General features: G+C 42.6%; 1 protein-coding gene across 13 annotated transcripts in view; it reads left to right on the top strand.

Moving 5' to 3' along the window:
• Positions 1-13,963, top strand: part of SYNE1 (spectrin repeat containing nuclear envelope protein 1) — a 499,708-nt gene that overhangs the window by 82,824 nt on the left and 402,921 nt on the right. For all 13 annotated transcript variants that reach the window (XM_075126812.1, XM_075126813.1, XM_075126818.1 and 10 more), the window contains one exon: positions 4,016-4,077. In XM_075126812.1, the coding sequence (XP_074982913.1) occupies positions 4,016-4,077 (62 nt within the window). The remainder of the gene's footprint in view (positions 1-4,015; positions 4,078-13,963) is intronic.

Raw genomic sequence — 13,963 nt, 5'->3', positions numbered from 1 at the left:
ACAACGCTTGCAAGTGGGGGAAGCAATGGCATACAGTGTGTAAAAATTGTAAAATGTTTGTGTCTTGTGTTCTTGGAGAAATGTGAGATCTAAGGAGAATTCAGATTATCTTAACAAATGGAAAGAACTGCTCTCCTCTCTATGGAAATTGTAAAAAGTACATGCTAAATTCCCATGGTATTTGTAAAAATCAAACCACTTTTCTATTTTACTTGTGTCTTGGATCTCTAAATGGTGTAATTCAGTCTATTTATTTTACACTTTTAAAGAATAAGTACTAAAAAGTAGGAAACTATTGAAAATAATTATTTTAGAGATGGTAAGATATATGAGTCAACAGATTTTGCTTTGGGATGGGTCACATTAAAGAATATTTCTCTTATCTGCTGATCTAAACTGGCTATGCCTACCATAGGTCAGCTGCTAGTAGCTAGGAGTTCAGAGCAGGTGTTTCACCTGATTTTCAGTATGTTGTCAGAAGGGCAGTCAATAAACTCTGTGGGTGTTCTGCCTAGGAGGGAGCAGGCCAGAATTGATTATTTTTCCCTTTTGTTTTATTTCTTCGATCTGAAAGTGGAATTCTAATTGCCCAATTCTCATATCTGGTCTGATACACTATTGATTTAAATTGATTTACTCCTAATAAACATGGATGTGAATGAAATAACAATCAGGGATTAATTTTGCTCCCTGGGTACACGGACTAAAAGACCCTTGGCATGGCCACAGCTGGCTTGGGCTTGCTGGACTCGGGCTGTGCAGCTAGAAATCTCTGTGCTGATGGTTGGGCTGGAGTCCGAGCTCTGGGATCCTCCAGCCTCCCAGAGCTCAGGCTCCAGCCTGAGCCTGCACATCTACATAGCGATTTTTCCGTCCCACAGGTCAAGACCCATGATCCTGAGTAAGCTGACCTGGGCCAGTCATGGGGTTTTTATCCCTGTGTCTCAGTCCCAAATCTCTGTGTCTCAGTCCCAAATTCCTATTCAGGTTGAAGTGTACCTTTCTCTGCAAGTAGTTCCACTAAAATTAATGAGGTTACTTACATGAGCAAATGCTCATCGGTTCCGAGTTTGGCCTTTATGACTTACTGCACATCACACATGAAATACCCTGTTTACATTGGTTACCAAAATAAACACTCCTGAATATAGTCTTGTTGCACACGTAACTGAAAATTATTTATTTTGTTTTCATCTACGATCATTTTTATATTCGTTATAGTCAGTTAGATTTGAAATATTTTATCGTAACAATTTTACTATTGCACATCAATATTCCTTTTTCTAAATTATACAGATTTACAAATTATATATAATTTCATAACTGCAACTCTGTGTCTTGGCAGGTGCAGTTGTTGCTGTTTAAAAATTCATTCAATTTTGAGAGGTCCCCTGTCAGTTTGAATGACATTCCTTATACCTATATAAAGGGAAATACTAGTGGAACCAATAGAATCTCTAAAAACTCAGTGAACTTAACAAGGGAAAACTGGGTCAGACTCACCAACCATAAAAAAGATTAACAAAATTAAGAGTGCAAAAGTAATTTGCAAGTTTCAAATTATTTCCCCAGTTCAGTTCATAGCTCCAATAATGTACAGTAGAGGATAAATACTATAATTATAAAAAGTTCACCATTTTTATTCATGGTGAACACATCTCACTAGTATATGTAATGCCATTTTATCAATGTATTTCCCCCTCTTTTACTGTCCTTCCTTGTGTATATGCTAACCGGGGGGGGGGGGCAAACTTTTTGGCCTGAGAGCCACATCTGGGTGGGGAAATTACTTGCAGGGCCATGAATATAGGGCTGGGGCAGGGGGTTGGAGTGCGGGAGGGAGTGCGGTAGGGGGTGTGGTGTGCAGGAAGGGACTCAGGGCAAGCGGTTGGGACAGGGGAGGGGTACGGAGTGTACAAGGGGGCTCAGGGAAAGGGATTGGGGTGCAGGGAGGGGTACAGAGTGCGGGGGGGCTCAGGGCAGGCGGTTGGGGTGCAGGAGGGGTTCAGGGTGCTGCAGGGGGCTCAGGGCAGGGAGTTGGGGTGCAGGAGGGGTGTGGGGTACGGCAGGGGGTTGGGGTGCAGGCAGGGGTTTGGGCTCCAGCCTGGCACCGCTTACCCGGAGCGGCTCCGGGGTGGCAGCGGTGCACATCGGGGCCAGGCAGGCTCCCTGTCTGCCCGCCCTGGCCCCGGCCCTGCACCGCTCCGGGAAGCGGCCGGCACCACATCCCTGCGGCCCCTGGGGGGGGGCGGACGGGACAGAGAGCTGCATGTGCTGCCGTCGCCTGTGGGTACCTCTCCCGAAGTTCCCATTGGCTGGGAATGGGGAACCGCAGCCAATGGGAGCTTCTGGGAAGGTACCCACAGGTGAGAGCTGCACGCGGAGCTCTCTGCCCACCCACCCCCAGGGGCCTCAGGGACGTGGTGCCTGCCAGTTCCTGGAGCGGCGTGGGGCCTGCCAGGCCCAGGGGTGGCAATCCCGCGGGCCGGATCCAAAGCTCTGAGGGGTCAGATCCAGCCCACGGGCCATAGTTTGCCCACACCTGTGCTAACCATTTAAAATATCTGTCCTGCTATTTGTAAAAAAAAAAAACCCTTCATACTGTGACAGTCTATACTATTACTCACCACTTTGACAAGATTATGCTAAATTTTGTACAAAGTATTCCTCGTGATGTATCGTTTGAAAACTCATAGTCTGCTGAGCATTATTGTCCTGATAAAATATGTGGATCGACGTTGTATGTAAAGTTATACGTTTTTCCTTTATAACGTCGCTGTAACACATTCCAGAGTTAGAAAGGCAGTGGTGCTGGGACGGTGGGCATAGTAGTAGTATTGTCAGAGTACTTGGTAGTATGACCACAATGAAAATAGAAATGAGGCGGCATTTTATGAATAATGTTATTTAACGCTTTTCATCTCTAAATCTCAAAGCACATTAGAAAGGTGATTAAACATTATTTCCTTCCATTTTTACAGATCAAGAGAGCTCACATGACTTTTTCAAGGTCACACCACAAGTCAGTAGCAGAGGCAGGAATAGAATCCAGGTTTCTGGGCTTTAGACCTGTGTCATCTGGTGAACCGTAGTGCATCCTTGTAGAAAGAAAGAACTTCAGCTAGCATTGAATTTTCTGTAGTGTAGGGTAAGAGCAATGTTCAAAACTATTCAGTGGTGATGAAAAAATCACATTATTGGTGAAACAGGTAGTTCTTTAAAAAAAAACCCTATTAACTTTATGCATTTGATCCCAGTGGTATAAAATTCTTTCCTGTGCCAAAATTCACTCACCACAAGAGAAGGGGTGGACCTTCAGGGAGCCAGTTATGGTTCTCTGATTCTCTCCTTTTTACAGCTGTAACCCCAGCATAGGTTACAACAGTTAGTTCAGAAACTGTTTTCACCTGTATCAGCTGGCAGCAACCTGCAAGGGACCAGTTGAGAATTGGCAGAGCTCATTGTAATGTCAGACATGCTCCTTAAGCCAGTGCAAAGAGCAAGAGTGCTGTAGAAACTGGATATGCCAGCAGCTCCTACTTGCTAGGGTGCATTGTCAGCTGGTCAGATATTGGCAGTGTCCCAAAAAGTTAGGCTTCTAAATCCATAGTTGTTCACCTAAATAAGTGGTCTGATTTTCAGAGATGCAAAATACAGTGGAGGTTGTGAGTGTTCAGCACCTTGAAAACTCAGGCCACTTTTTTCAGTGCCTAAACACGGTTTTAGGAGTCTAACTTAAGCACTTCAATTTGTACTCTCTCCCAAAACACAAAGAAAGTATGATACTTAAACATTGCTGTGAAGCACTGCTAATAAACAACTGTTGGGACATTACTGGGAGAATATACAAATTTTTGTTAAAGAGGAATTACAGGCAAAATTAACAGGATTTACAAGAAAAAGTGACATTTGTGGAGCTGTTGCATGATATGTAATGAACATTGTTCCCCCCATCATGTAACTCCCCAGTGAGCTTTAGCAATGTCTAATCACATTGGTTCCATTTTTTTTTCAGATGAGCAAGAGGCAGTGCAAAAGAGGACTTTCACAAAATGGATCAACACTCATCTGGCCAAGGTAATAAACATGTTGTAATGATCCTTTTTTTAACTCAAATCCTGCTCCTCTGCAGATAACTAGGCACTGAAGGGTGTAAGGCAATGGAACCTCTACTAGGCACTGAAGGGTGTAAGGCAATGGAACCTCTGCAGTTCTGCTGATCAGGATAGAAGTAGGTTGCGGAGACCCCTCAAAAGGGGATCCATATTATCTGTATGTTTAGAGATTTAATCTGTTTCAAGATGTCAAGGTTCCTTCCCCACTTGAACGCTAGGGTACAGATGTGGGGACCTGCATGAAAACCTCCTCAGCTTACTTTTACCAGCTTAGGTTAAAACTTCCCCAAGGGACAAACTATTTTACCTTTTGCCCTTGGACTTTCGCTGCCACCACCAAACGTCTAACCGGTATATTATTAGGAAAGAGTCCGTTTGGAAACGTCTTTCCCCCACAAAATCCTCCCAAAGTTAGCCCCCCTTCCTGGGGAAGGTTTGATAAAAATCCTCACCAATTTGCATATGTGACCACAGACCCAAACCCTTGGATCTTAAGAACAATGAAAAAAGCATTCAGACTATTAAAAGAAGAATTTTAATAGAAGAAATATTAAAAAGAATCACCTTTGTAAAATCAGGATGGTAAATACCTGACAGGGTAATTAGATTCAAAACATAGAGAATCCCTCTACGCAAAACCTTAAGTTACAAAAAGACACAAAAACAGGAATATCCATTCCATTCAGCACAGCTTATTTTCTCAGCCATTTAAAGAAATCAGAATCTAACGCATATCTAGCTAGATTACTTACTAAGTTCTAAGACTCCATTCCTGTTCTGTCCCCGGCAAAAACATCACACAGACAGAGAGAGAGGCTTTGTTTTTCCCTCCTCCCAGCTTTTGAAAGTATCTTGTCTCCTCATTGGTCATTTTGGTCAGGTGCCAGCGAGGTTATCCTAGCTTCTTAACCCTTTACAGGTGAAAGGGTTTTTCCTCTGGTCAGGAGGGATTTTAAAGGTGTTTACCTTTCCCTTTATATTTATGACATAAGATGACAATGGTTTTGGGAGCTGTGGCATGGCCAGTAGGATCACAGCTGCTCAGCTTCACTGGCCAAAACCCCTTGCCCCGGAAAAACGGGTAGCACAGCGGCTGCTACTACAGTCAGGAGGAAATACTGTGTGACTGCCTTGTACAAAGCAGGACATTGTGCAAACTGAGCTGTGTTGGTTCTGTCACTCAAAGTATAGTAGGATAAAGCTTGACCCAGCTGCCCCTTAGGTGTTCAGCCTCATAGGGTACATCTACACAGCAAAGAAAAATCCGCGGCTGGCAAATGCTTTTACTTTTTCTTTAATTAAAATTCTTCTTTTAAGAACCTGATTGCTTTTTCATTGTTCTTAAGATCCAAGGGTTTGGGTCTGTGTTCACCTCTGCAAATTGATGAGGATTTTTTATCAAGCCTTCCCCAGGAAAGGGGGTGTAGGGCTTGGGGGAATTTTGGGGGGAAAGACATTTCCAATTGGGCTCTTTCCCTGTCATATTTGTTAGACGCTTGGTAGTGGCAGCAATAAAGTCCAGGGACAAAAGATAAAATAGTTTGTATCTTGGGGAAGTTTTAACCTAAGCTGGTAAAAATATGCGTAGGGGGTTTTTCATGCAGGTCCCCACATCTGTACCCTAAAGTTCAGAGTGGGGAAGGAACCTTGACGGGTCAGGAAACTTTCTTGATAATGGACCTATAATAAGTACTTAAATTTAAAATAAACATTGATTGCTATTCATAGGTGAAAATGATTTTGATTTGCGGTTTATCAAGAAAATAGAAACAACAACACGCTGTGAAATAAAATGTTTTTATTTCCTTTCTTCTAAGAAATCACACATCATTTTAGGTATTCTGGCATGAAGTGAATACATTTAATAACTGATTAGAAACATTTTATAGCAAGTCCCAGATGATTTCTAGGACAGAAATATTTTTACAGAGATTTGTATGCTCTATTCAAACTGTAAATGCTGAGCTTTAAAGTGCTGGACAATGAAAATATGATAAAGATCTTGTTATGAGTAAAGCTAACTTTTGTGATCATCTGCATTCAACAAGTACTGTATGCAGAAATCTATTTTTCTGTTTAAAGTGAATTTAGTACCAGTTAAAGGTGTTGTACTTTCAGCCCTACAGTCTGATGTCCTCTGTCCCAGAAAGAACAGCTCTTGCCTTAGGATGAAATGGTAGTTCAGCCTCCATACCAATTCATTTTGTGACCTCTGCTGCGACCTTTTGAGAGGAGACTCAAAGAGCTTGCTTTGTTTTGCCCAATCAAATGAAGACTGAGGGGATATATGACTGCTTCCTTTAAATACATCAAAAGGGGTAAACACCAGGGAAGGAGAGGCATTATTTAAATTAAGCGCCAATGTTGCCACAAGAACAAATGGATATAAACTGGTCATCAACAAGTTTAGGCTTGAAATTATATGTAGGTTTCTAACCATTGGAGGAGTGAAGTTCTGGAACAGCCTTCTAAGGGTAGCAGTGGGGGCAAAAAACCTAACTAGCTTCAAGATTGAGCTTGATAAGTTTATGGAGGGGATGGTATATTGAGACTGCCTACAATGGCATGTGGACCCTCTGTGACTGCTACAGCAAATATCCCCAGCTGCTGGAGATGGGACACTAGACGGGTAGAGCTCTGAGTTACTGCAGAGAATTCTTTCCCAGGTGTCTGGCTGGTGGGATTTTCCAACATGCTCAGGGTCTAAGTGATTGCCATATTTGGGGTCAGGAAGGAATTTTTCCCCCAGCTCAGACTGCCAGAGTCCCTGGGGTTTTTCACCTTTCTCTGCAGCATGTGGCATGGGTCACTTTCAGGTTTACACTAGATTAAATGGTGGATCCTCTGTAATTTGATTTGAGGACTTCAGAAACTTAGCCAAAGGTTATGGGTCGATTACAGGAGTGGTTGGGCAATGTTCTTGGCCGGCAGTGTGCAGGAGGTCAGACTAGATGATCATGATGGTCCCTTCTGGCCTTAAAGTCTATAAGTCTATGAGACCTGCAACAAGATGCCTATTATGATATGGTCACTAAGAACTGGACTGATATTTTCAACCTATTCCACATTGCTCACCAAACAGCCATTACATGGTAATGACTTTCTGACACTATCAGCATGGCTCAGAATCAAACTTGGGATCCAAAGATAGAAGGCTTTGTTTTCTATTACCAGTCCCCAGGCAGGTGTGTCCAGAAGCCTGGTTGTATGTTCTTGATCATAGTAAGGTCCATAGTTCTGTAACAATAGGTCTTCAGCTTGCCTGTAAATTGGAGAGCAGCATCCCTTCCACTAAAAAATACCCTAGTTTCATTCTGCCTCCTCAGCTGCAGGCAGAGTTTATGCCTAGGTCCAGTGGCTCATCCCTTTTGGCTGAGGGCCAAAACCCGCCCATCCCCAGCGCCTCAATAGGTGCAGGCAGGGTTCACTAAAACACCCCTGTACGATGAATGAAGAGAGACATGTCCCTGTTTTTCAGAAAAATAAACTGCCCTCATCTATATTATTAGCTGTGCTTCAGGGCTGCATTGGGCTTAGAGGACTTCAACTTTAGTCTCCCCTTTATTTTATTTCTCTGCTGAGGTACTGCAGCAGCTGAAACCTTTGGATTCTCATGAAGTGGCAGGCAAAGCCAAGGAGAATAGGAGAGAGAGAAGTTTTCAACCCCCCAAATTATATGGTGGCAGTAAAAAAGGGACAGACAACACCCCAAATTTCTTATTTCATTGGGGCAGTAGGAAGAGGGGAGAAGAAGGTGACAACGGAGAGAGAGGGATGGAGAGAAGGATTTTAGACAACTCCTCCCTCCCCAAAACCTTACAAAAGACTGAAAATGATGCAAAATTCATGTATAGGAAAAACACCAAAAAACATTGCCAGAAAGAGGGTATGGCCAGGCCAAGTATGTAATGTGCTGCTTCTGCTCCACTTGGGAGCATCCTTGGGAGCATACACCATAATTTTAAAACATGGAAGTGGTATCACTTCCTGATTGCTCTTGGAGTGAATGCCGCTTGGGGCCAGGCTGGTTCAGAGGTGTATAATTTATCTTTGCTATGTTCAGTGACTAGTCCTGTAGTGTTACTGTACGTTTAATTGGTTTGCTTCTTATTGCTCTCAATAAATGCCTGCATAGCATTTTCATGATACATTAGGTTGATATCTTCTGCCTTTTTTTGGATGTATACTTCAAACTTTCACCATAACTGATTTCTGCCTTTTATCCTGGGTTATAAGAAACGGATAGCTCTGCTGATTCAGAAAAGTTGCTTAGGGCTAGTTCCTTTTTAATAAAAACAACAAAGAGTCTGGTGGCACCTTAAAGACTAACAGATTTATTTGGGCATAAGCTTTTGTTGGTAAAAAACCTACTTCTTCAAGTTCATGGAGCTAGTGAGGAACAGTGAGGGTAATTAACCAAGAGTTGTGGTAGATTCTCCATCACTAGTAATTTTTAAATCAAGATTGGATGTTTTTCTAAAACATGTGCTCTAATTCAAAAAGGAATTAATTCAGAGAAGTCCTATTTTATGCAGGAGGTCAGATGAGATGATCACAGTGGTCCCTTCTGGCCTTAGAATCTGTGAAGTTACACCTGTGTAAAACAGGTCTGAGAAGAGAATCAGGCTCTGCAAGTGTTGTACTCATAGCATGAGAATGACCCAGAAGCATTAAACAATGATTAAACATTGATACATAATTCCCTACCTGACATTTTTAATTTATTTTTTAAAGTTAGTTATTTTAATTACTTATCCTACACTGATTTTTTTTTGTGGGCCAAATTCTGGCTCAGTTACCAATCCAGAGGAAACGCTTTGAGTTCAGCCCTTGTTTTGCAGATTTCAAAATTAACACTAACTTGTGAAATAAATTATTGTTAGGACTTCATTGTAAATATTCCTTCCTGTTTTCTCTGCATCTATCCTAAAGTTCCATTACGTTTTGGATGATGGGTTTTTTTTGGAAGAAGCATTTATAACTAGTGTCCTATCTGCTCTTCATGCACATTTGGTAAAAATAGGGCTTTGTGTTGTGTTCCCCAAAATTTCCCCTCTTCTCCATCTTGTGTAGCAAACAATGCTACACAAATACCTCTCCCGTCTGCCCCCACATAGGTGACACCCTTGTTCACCACACAGGTGTCTGAATTACAGCGGAGAGGTGGTTTCTGTGTAAAATGCTCATCGACTGTATGACACCAGACTGATCCTCCCCTCTCACTTCTTGGACATGGGCCGTAGTGCAGGGGGAAAATATGTGAAAGTTAATGTTTGCTCTTCAAATGTGAGAGGGGTGAAAAATGTTACAGAGGATGGCAAGTCCCTAGGTTTGCCCTTTTGCATTTCTTCCCCACCAAAGAGTCAGATGAAAAGCCTTATATAAACCTAAGATATTATTTCTTTATTTTATCATCCTATTGCTATAATCCTTTGGTACCAGCTGATTAGTTTGGTTCTCCTTTGCTGCATGATGCATAGAGATGCAATGTGCCATCACTTGGGGCCAGATTGTATCCTTTATATGCATTTTATTATTGCTATTGATATTGTTGCTATTGTTATTATTTATAATTATTATTGTTATTACACCATGGTCCTGCTGTGTCAGGCATTGTATAAGCATAGTAAAGAGACCATCCTTACCCTACCAAGCATGTGTTCCATTTACTTTACTGGGACATGAATGTTTCCAGGGTAGAATTTAGATTTTAGGATTTTCCATGACCTCTGTTTTAATGGTTATTATACCATCTTTTGGAGAAGAATTAAAATCTGTAATTGAGTGAGGGCCTTGGGAAGATTTTTAGTTTTTAGTGAGGATAATCTCTTTTTATCAGATTTCTCCTTTGCTGCTCCTTTCTTCTACTATAGTAAAGAACTTGTTCTGTCTCTCGTGATGGATACATATTCAGAACAAAGCAGTTACTCTCAGACTAGGGGAAAATTGGTCAGTCAGTAAACGCCTAGTGATTGCCATGAAGCTGTGTGAACTAGGAAAATTCTCAAAGGACCTAGATTCCACTCTTTAGTCATATACTTTTTTACCCTTCTGCCCCTGTTTTCTTATGACACCCACCCAAGTAATGAAGTATAAGTGCATGGCATATAAGATTTTCATACCCTGTCTCTGAGGAATCCTAGATTTGCTAGAAAATGTGCCCACTAACCGATTGTGTTCAGACATTTTTAAAAAATACATTTTGTTTTGAATGTTGGGCCCAATCTTGAGCTCCTTGCATAGTTTTTATTCAGCCCCTTTCATAAATTCCAAAGCCAGAAAGGACCATTGTGATAATCTAGTCTGACTTCCTGTGTAGCACAGGCCATAGAACTCCCCCAAAATAATTCCTAGAGCAGATCTTTTAGAAAAACATCCAATCTTGATTTAAAAATTGTCAGTGATGGAGAATACACTACGACTCTTGGTAAATTGTTCCAGTGGTTAAAACTGTATAGCTTATTTCTAGTTTGAATTTGTCTAACTTAAACTTCCAGCTGTTGGATTGTGGATCTCTTGTTTCAGTGAAAAACTTGCCCGAGAAAGGACTGAATGAAAATTGAGTATGGACCACAGGATATGGCCTATTGTTCCTTTGTACCCTGAAGAGTGGAAGAGAAGAGAGCAAACAGCTTGCAGAGAAAGATAATTAAGAAAGACAAATCTGTGTTTCTTTCAGTTCATAAATGTGAGCTCTGAAGGACCATGGGTACAATTAGCTTTAACAAGTTAAGTTATGTGTGTGTATTCAGCACAATTCCAAATTTATGCATGCATGTTTTGAGAAAAACGTGAAGTCTTTAATCAGGGCTCCATGTCATTCTCCCATGGAAAAACCAATGGGAGGAGAAAAATGAGTGAAAATATCTGTGACTTTGACACCATGGATATCTGGAGAAATTCTTTCCCCACATGAGGGGGTTGCCAGCTCTGTGGCATGTTTCCAAACTGCATAGGATGATGACAAATTCAGGAGTCATTCCTGCGGACATCATAGAACCTCTATGCAGAGGGCCTGCCTCACCATGCTGCTCTATGGGTACTCATTTCTCTCTCCACTGGCGGTGTGTTTTCCAAAAGGGTAAGTATTGAATGTCCCCGTGTGTCTGTGTTGTAGAAATCACAAACCAGTCACTGCAGAAGTTTGATTTTAGCAGCATTAATCCTAGTGCATTTTTCACACCAAACATAATGGAATCCCAAGGAGACCAAGATATCAACCTCAGCCTGGACCAGTCCACACAAGATGTCCACTTCCTAGACACTACAGTGCAAATAAGCAAGGGAACCTACTGACCACTATACTTACCTACATGCCTCCAGCTTTCATCCAGACCACACCACACGATCCATTGTCTACAGCCAAGCTCTAAGATACAACCGCATTTGCTCTGATCCCTCAGATAGAGACAAACACCTACAAAATCTCTAGCAAACATTCTTAAAACTGCAATACCCACCTGATGAAGTGAAGAAACAGATTGACAGAGCCAGAAGGATACCCAGAAGTCACCTACTACAAGACAGGCCCAACAAAGAAAGTAACAGAACGCCACTAGCCGTCACCTACAGCCGCAACTAAAACCTCTCCAGCGCATCAACAAGGACTACACCTGTCCTGAAGGATGATCCCTCACTCTCACAGACCTTGGGAGACAGGCCACTCCTCACTTACAGACGGCCCCCCACCCTGAAGCAAATACTCACCAGCAACCACACACCACACGACAAAAACACCAACCCAGGAACCAAACCCTGCAACAAACCGCGGTGCCAACTCTGTCCACATATCTATTCAAGGGACACCATCATAGGACCTAACCACATCAGCCACACCATCAAGGGCTCGTTCACCTGCACATCTACCAATGTGATATATGCCATCATGTGCCAGCAATGCCCTTCTGCCATGTACATTGGCCAAACTGGACAGTCTCTACGCAAAAGAATAAATGAACACAAATCTGACATCAGGAATCATAACATTCAAAAACCAGTAGGAGAACATTTTAATCTCTTTGGTCTCTCAATAACAGACCTAAAAGTGGCAATTCTTCAACAAAAAAACTTCAAAAACAGACTCCAACGTGAAGCTGCAGAACTGGAATTAATTTGCAAACTGGACACCATCAGATTAGGCCTGAATAGAGACTGGGAGTGGTTGGGTCATTACAAAACCTAAACTTAATTTCCCCTAATACTAATTTCTCCCTACTGTCACTTACACCTTCTTGTCAACTGTCTGTAATGGGCCACTCTCTTACCACTTCAAAAGTTATTTTTCCTCCCTTGGTATCCTGCTGTTAATTGATTTATCTTGTTAGACTGACCTCACACTTGGTAAAGTAACCCCCATCCTTTCATGTATTTATACCTGCTCCTGTATTTTCACTCCATGCATCTGATGAAGTGGGTTCTAACCCATGAAAGCTTGTGCCCAAACAAATTGTTAGTCTCTAAGGTGCCACAAGGACTCCTCGTTATTTTTGCTGATAAAGACTAACATGGCTACCACTCTGAAATATACGGAGAGTGGCTGCTCCCTTATCCACCTCTGGTTCTCCCTTTGAAAACAGGCAGGGCCTCAGTCATGCAGAGTAGGTGCAGAGGTAGGTCCAAGGGCTTGCAGGAATGGGGAGCATGGCGGCTCATTGCCTCTCTGTTGCAGGCTTAGGGTACTTTGTGTCCTAGTTCTTCCTCTTTAACTTTCAGTTCTCTCTGGACTGTTTAATGAAACTGGGGGATAGTGCCCTTCATCTTTACTCAGACAAAACTTCTAATTGTTGAGAATATTATTTGAATAGGGATCACATCATTTGAAGCATAACACATCATAAATGTTTCAGGAGAGGCTAGTTCTGAGGGGTTGGTGGTGCTAAGCTCCACTACTAATGTCCTAGCTGTCAGACACAGTAGTAGCTGTAGAGTGGCTGCTCTACTGTAGTGTCCAGAACCACCTGCTTGCACTAGGGGCTCCCCTTAAGGTTCTACTGGTGGCAGTACATTGGGCTGCTATTGAGGGTCACCTGGTAGTGCTGGAACTGTTCCAACTCCACCTGGAGTCTCTGTAGCAGATAGGCTGCAGGTGCAGAGCCTCAGCATGGCTACTTTGTCTTAGAACTTCACAGGTGAGGTAAGGGGGCTCTCTGCACATACTTCCTGCTCCAGTTTCTACAGGTCCAGCTTTGAGTCAGGGGGAGTTTCTGAGCTCCAGCATTACATGGGATTGACGGAGTTTCTGAGGTAAGTGGGTATTTCTGTGCCTGGGGTTTCAGATTGGAGGGGAGGGGAAGATTCTGAGGCTGGGTAGACATTTTTCTCTTGGGATGGGTGGGTTGAGTGTAGCAGGGAAGGTCTAAGAGCATGAGGAGGAGTTTTTTGAGCGTGGAGTGGAGGTGTTCTGAAGATATTGTATGAGGGGAAGAGAAGTGTCATTTTAGAACTGGTGTGTGATTTCAGAGCTCTGGAGATTGGGTAGGAAGGGGTGTTAGGCCAAGGGAATGGTTTGTGTGTGAAGGGGTTTCTGTGAAGGAGCTGGTTGGCTTGGAGGGAGACGAGGAGCTGTTGGGGGTGGGATTTTGAGCTGGAAGTTAGGTTGGCAGGGTTGACTGTGAGTGAATGGGTTTGGAATAATAGGTATGAGTAGAGGAGAGTGATGGAAATGGGTGGATGAGGGTGTGAGTAGCAGTGAACTGAAGGATTGTGTGAATGAGAGTCTGTGCGTGAGGTGGGAGACAGTAGGGCAATGGGGGAATAAAAGCTCAGTTGGACAGGGGGAAAGACAGAGATGATCCTATGACTGGCAAAAACAGTACAGGGGTGACAGGACAAGCACATTTTTATTTCAT

This window comes from Caretta caretta, chromosome 3 (genome assembly GCF_965140235.1).
Source record: "Caretta caretta isolate rCarCar2 chromosome 3, rCarCar1.hap1, whole genome shotgun sequence".
Lineage (NCBI taxonomy): Eukaryota > Metazoa > Chordata > Testudines > Cheloniidae > Caretta > Caretta caretta.
This window is presented reverse-complemented; position numbering and strand designations above follow the sequence as displayed.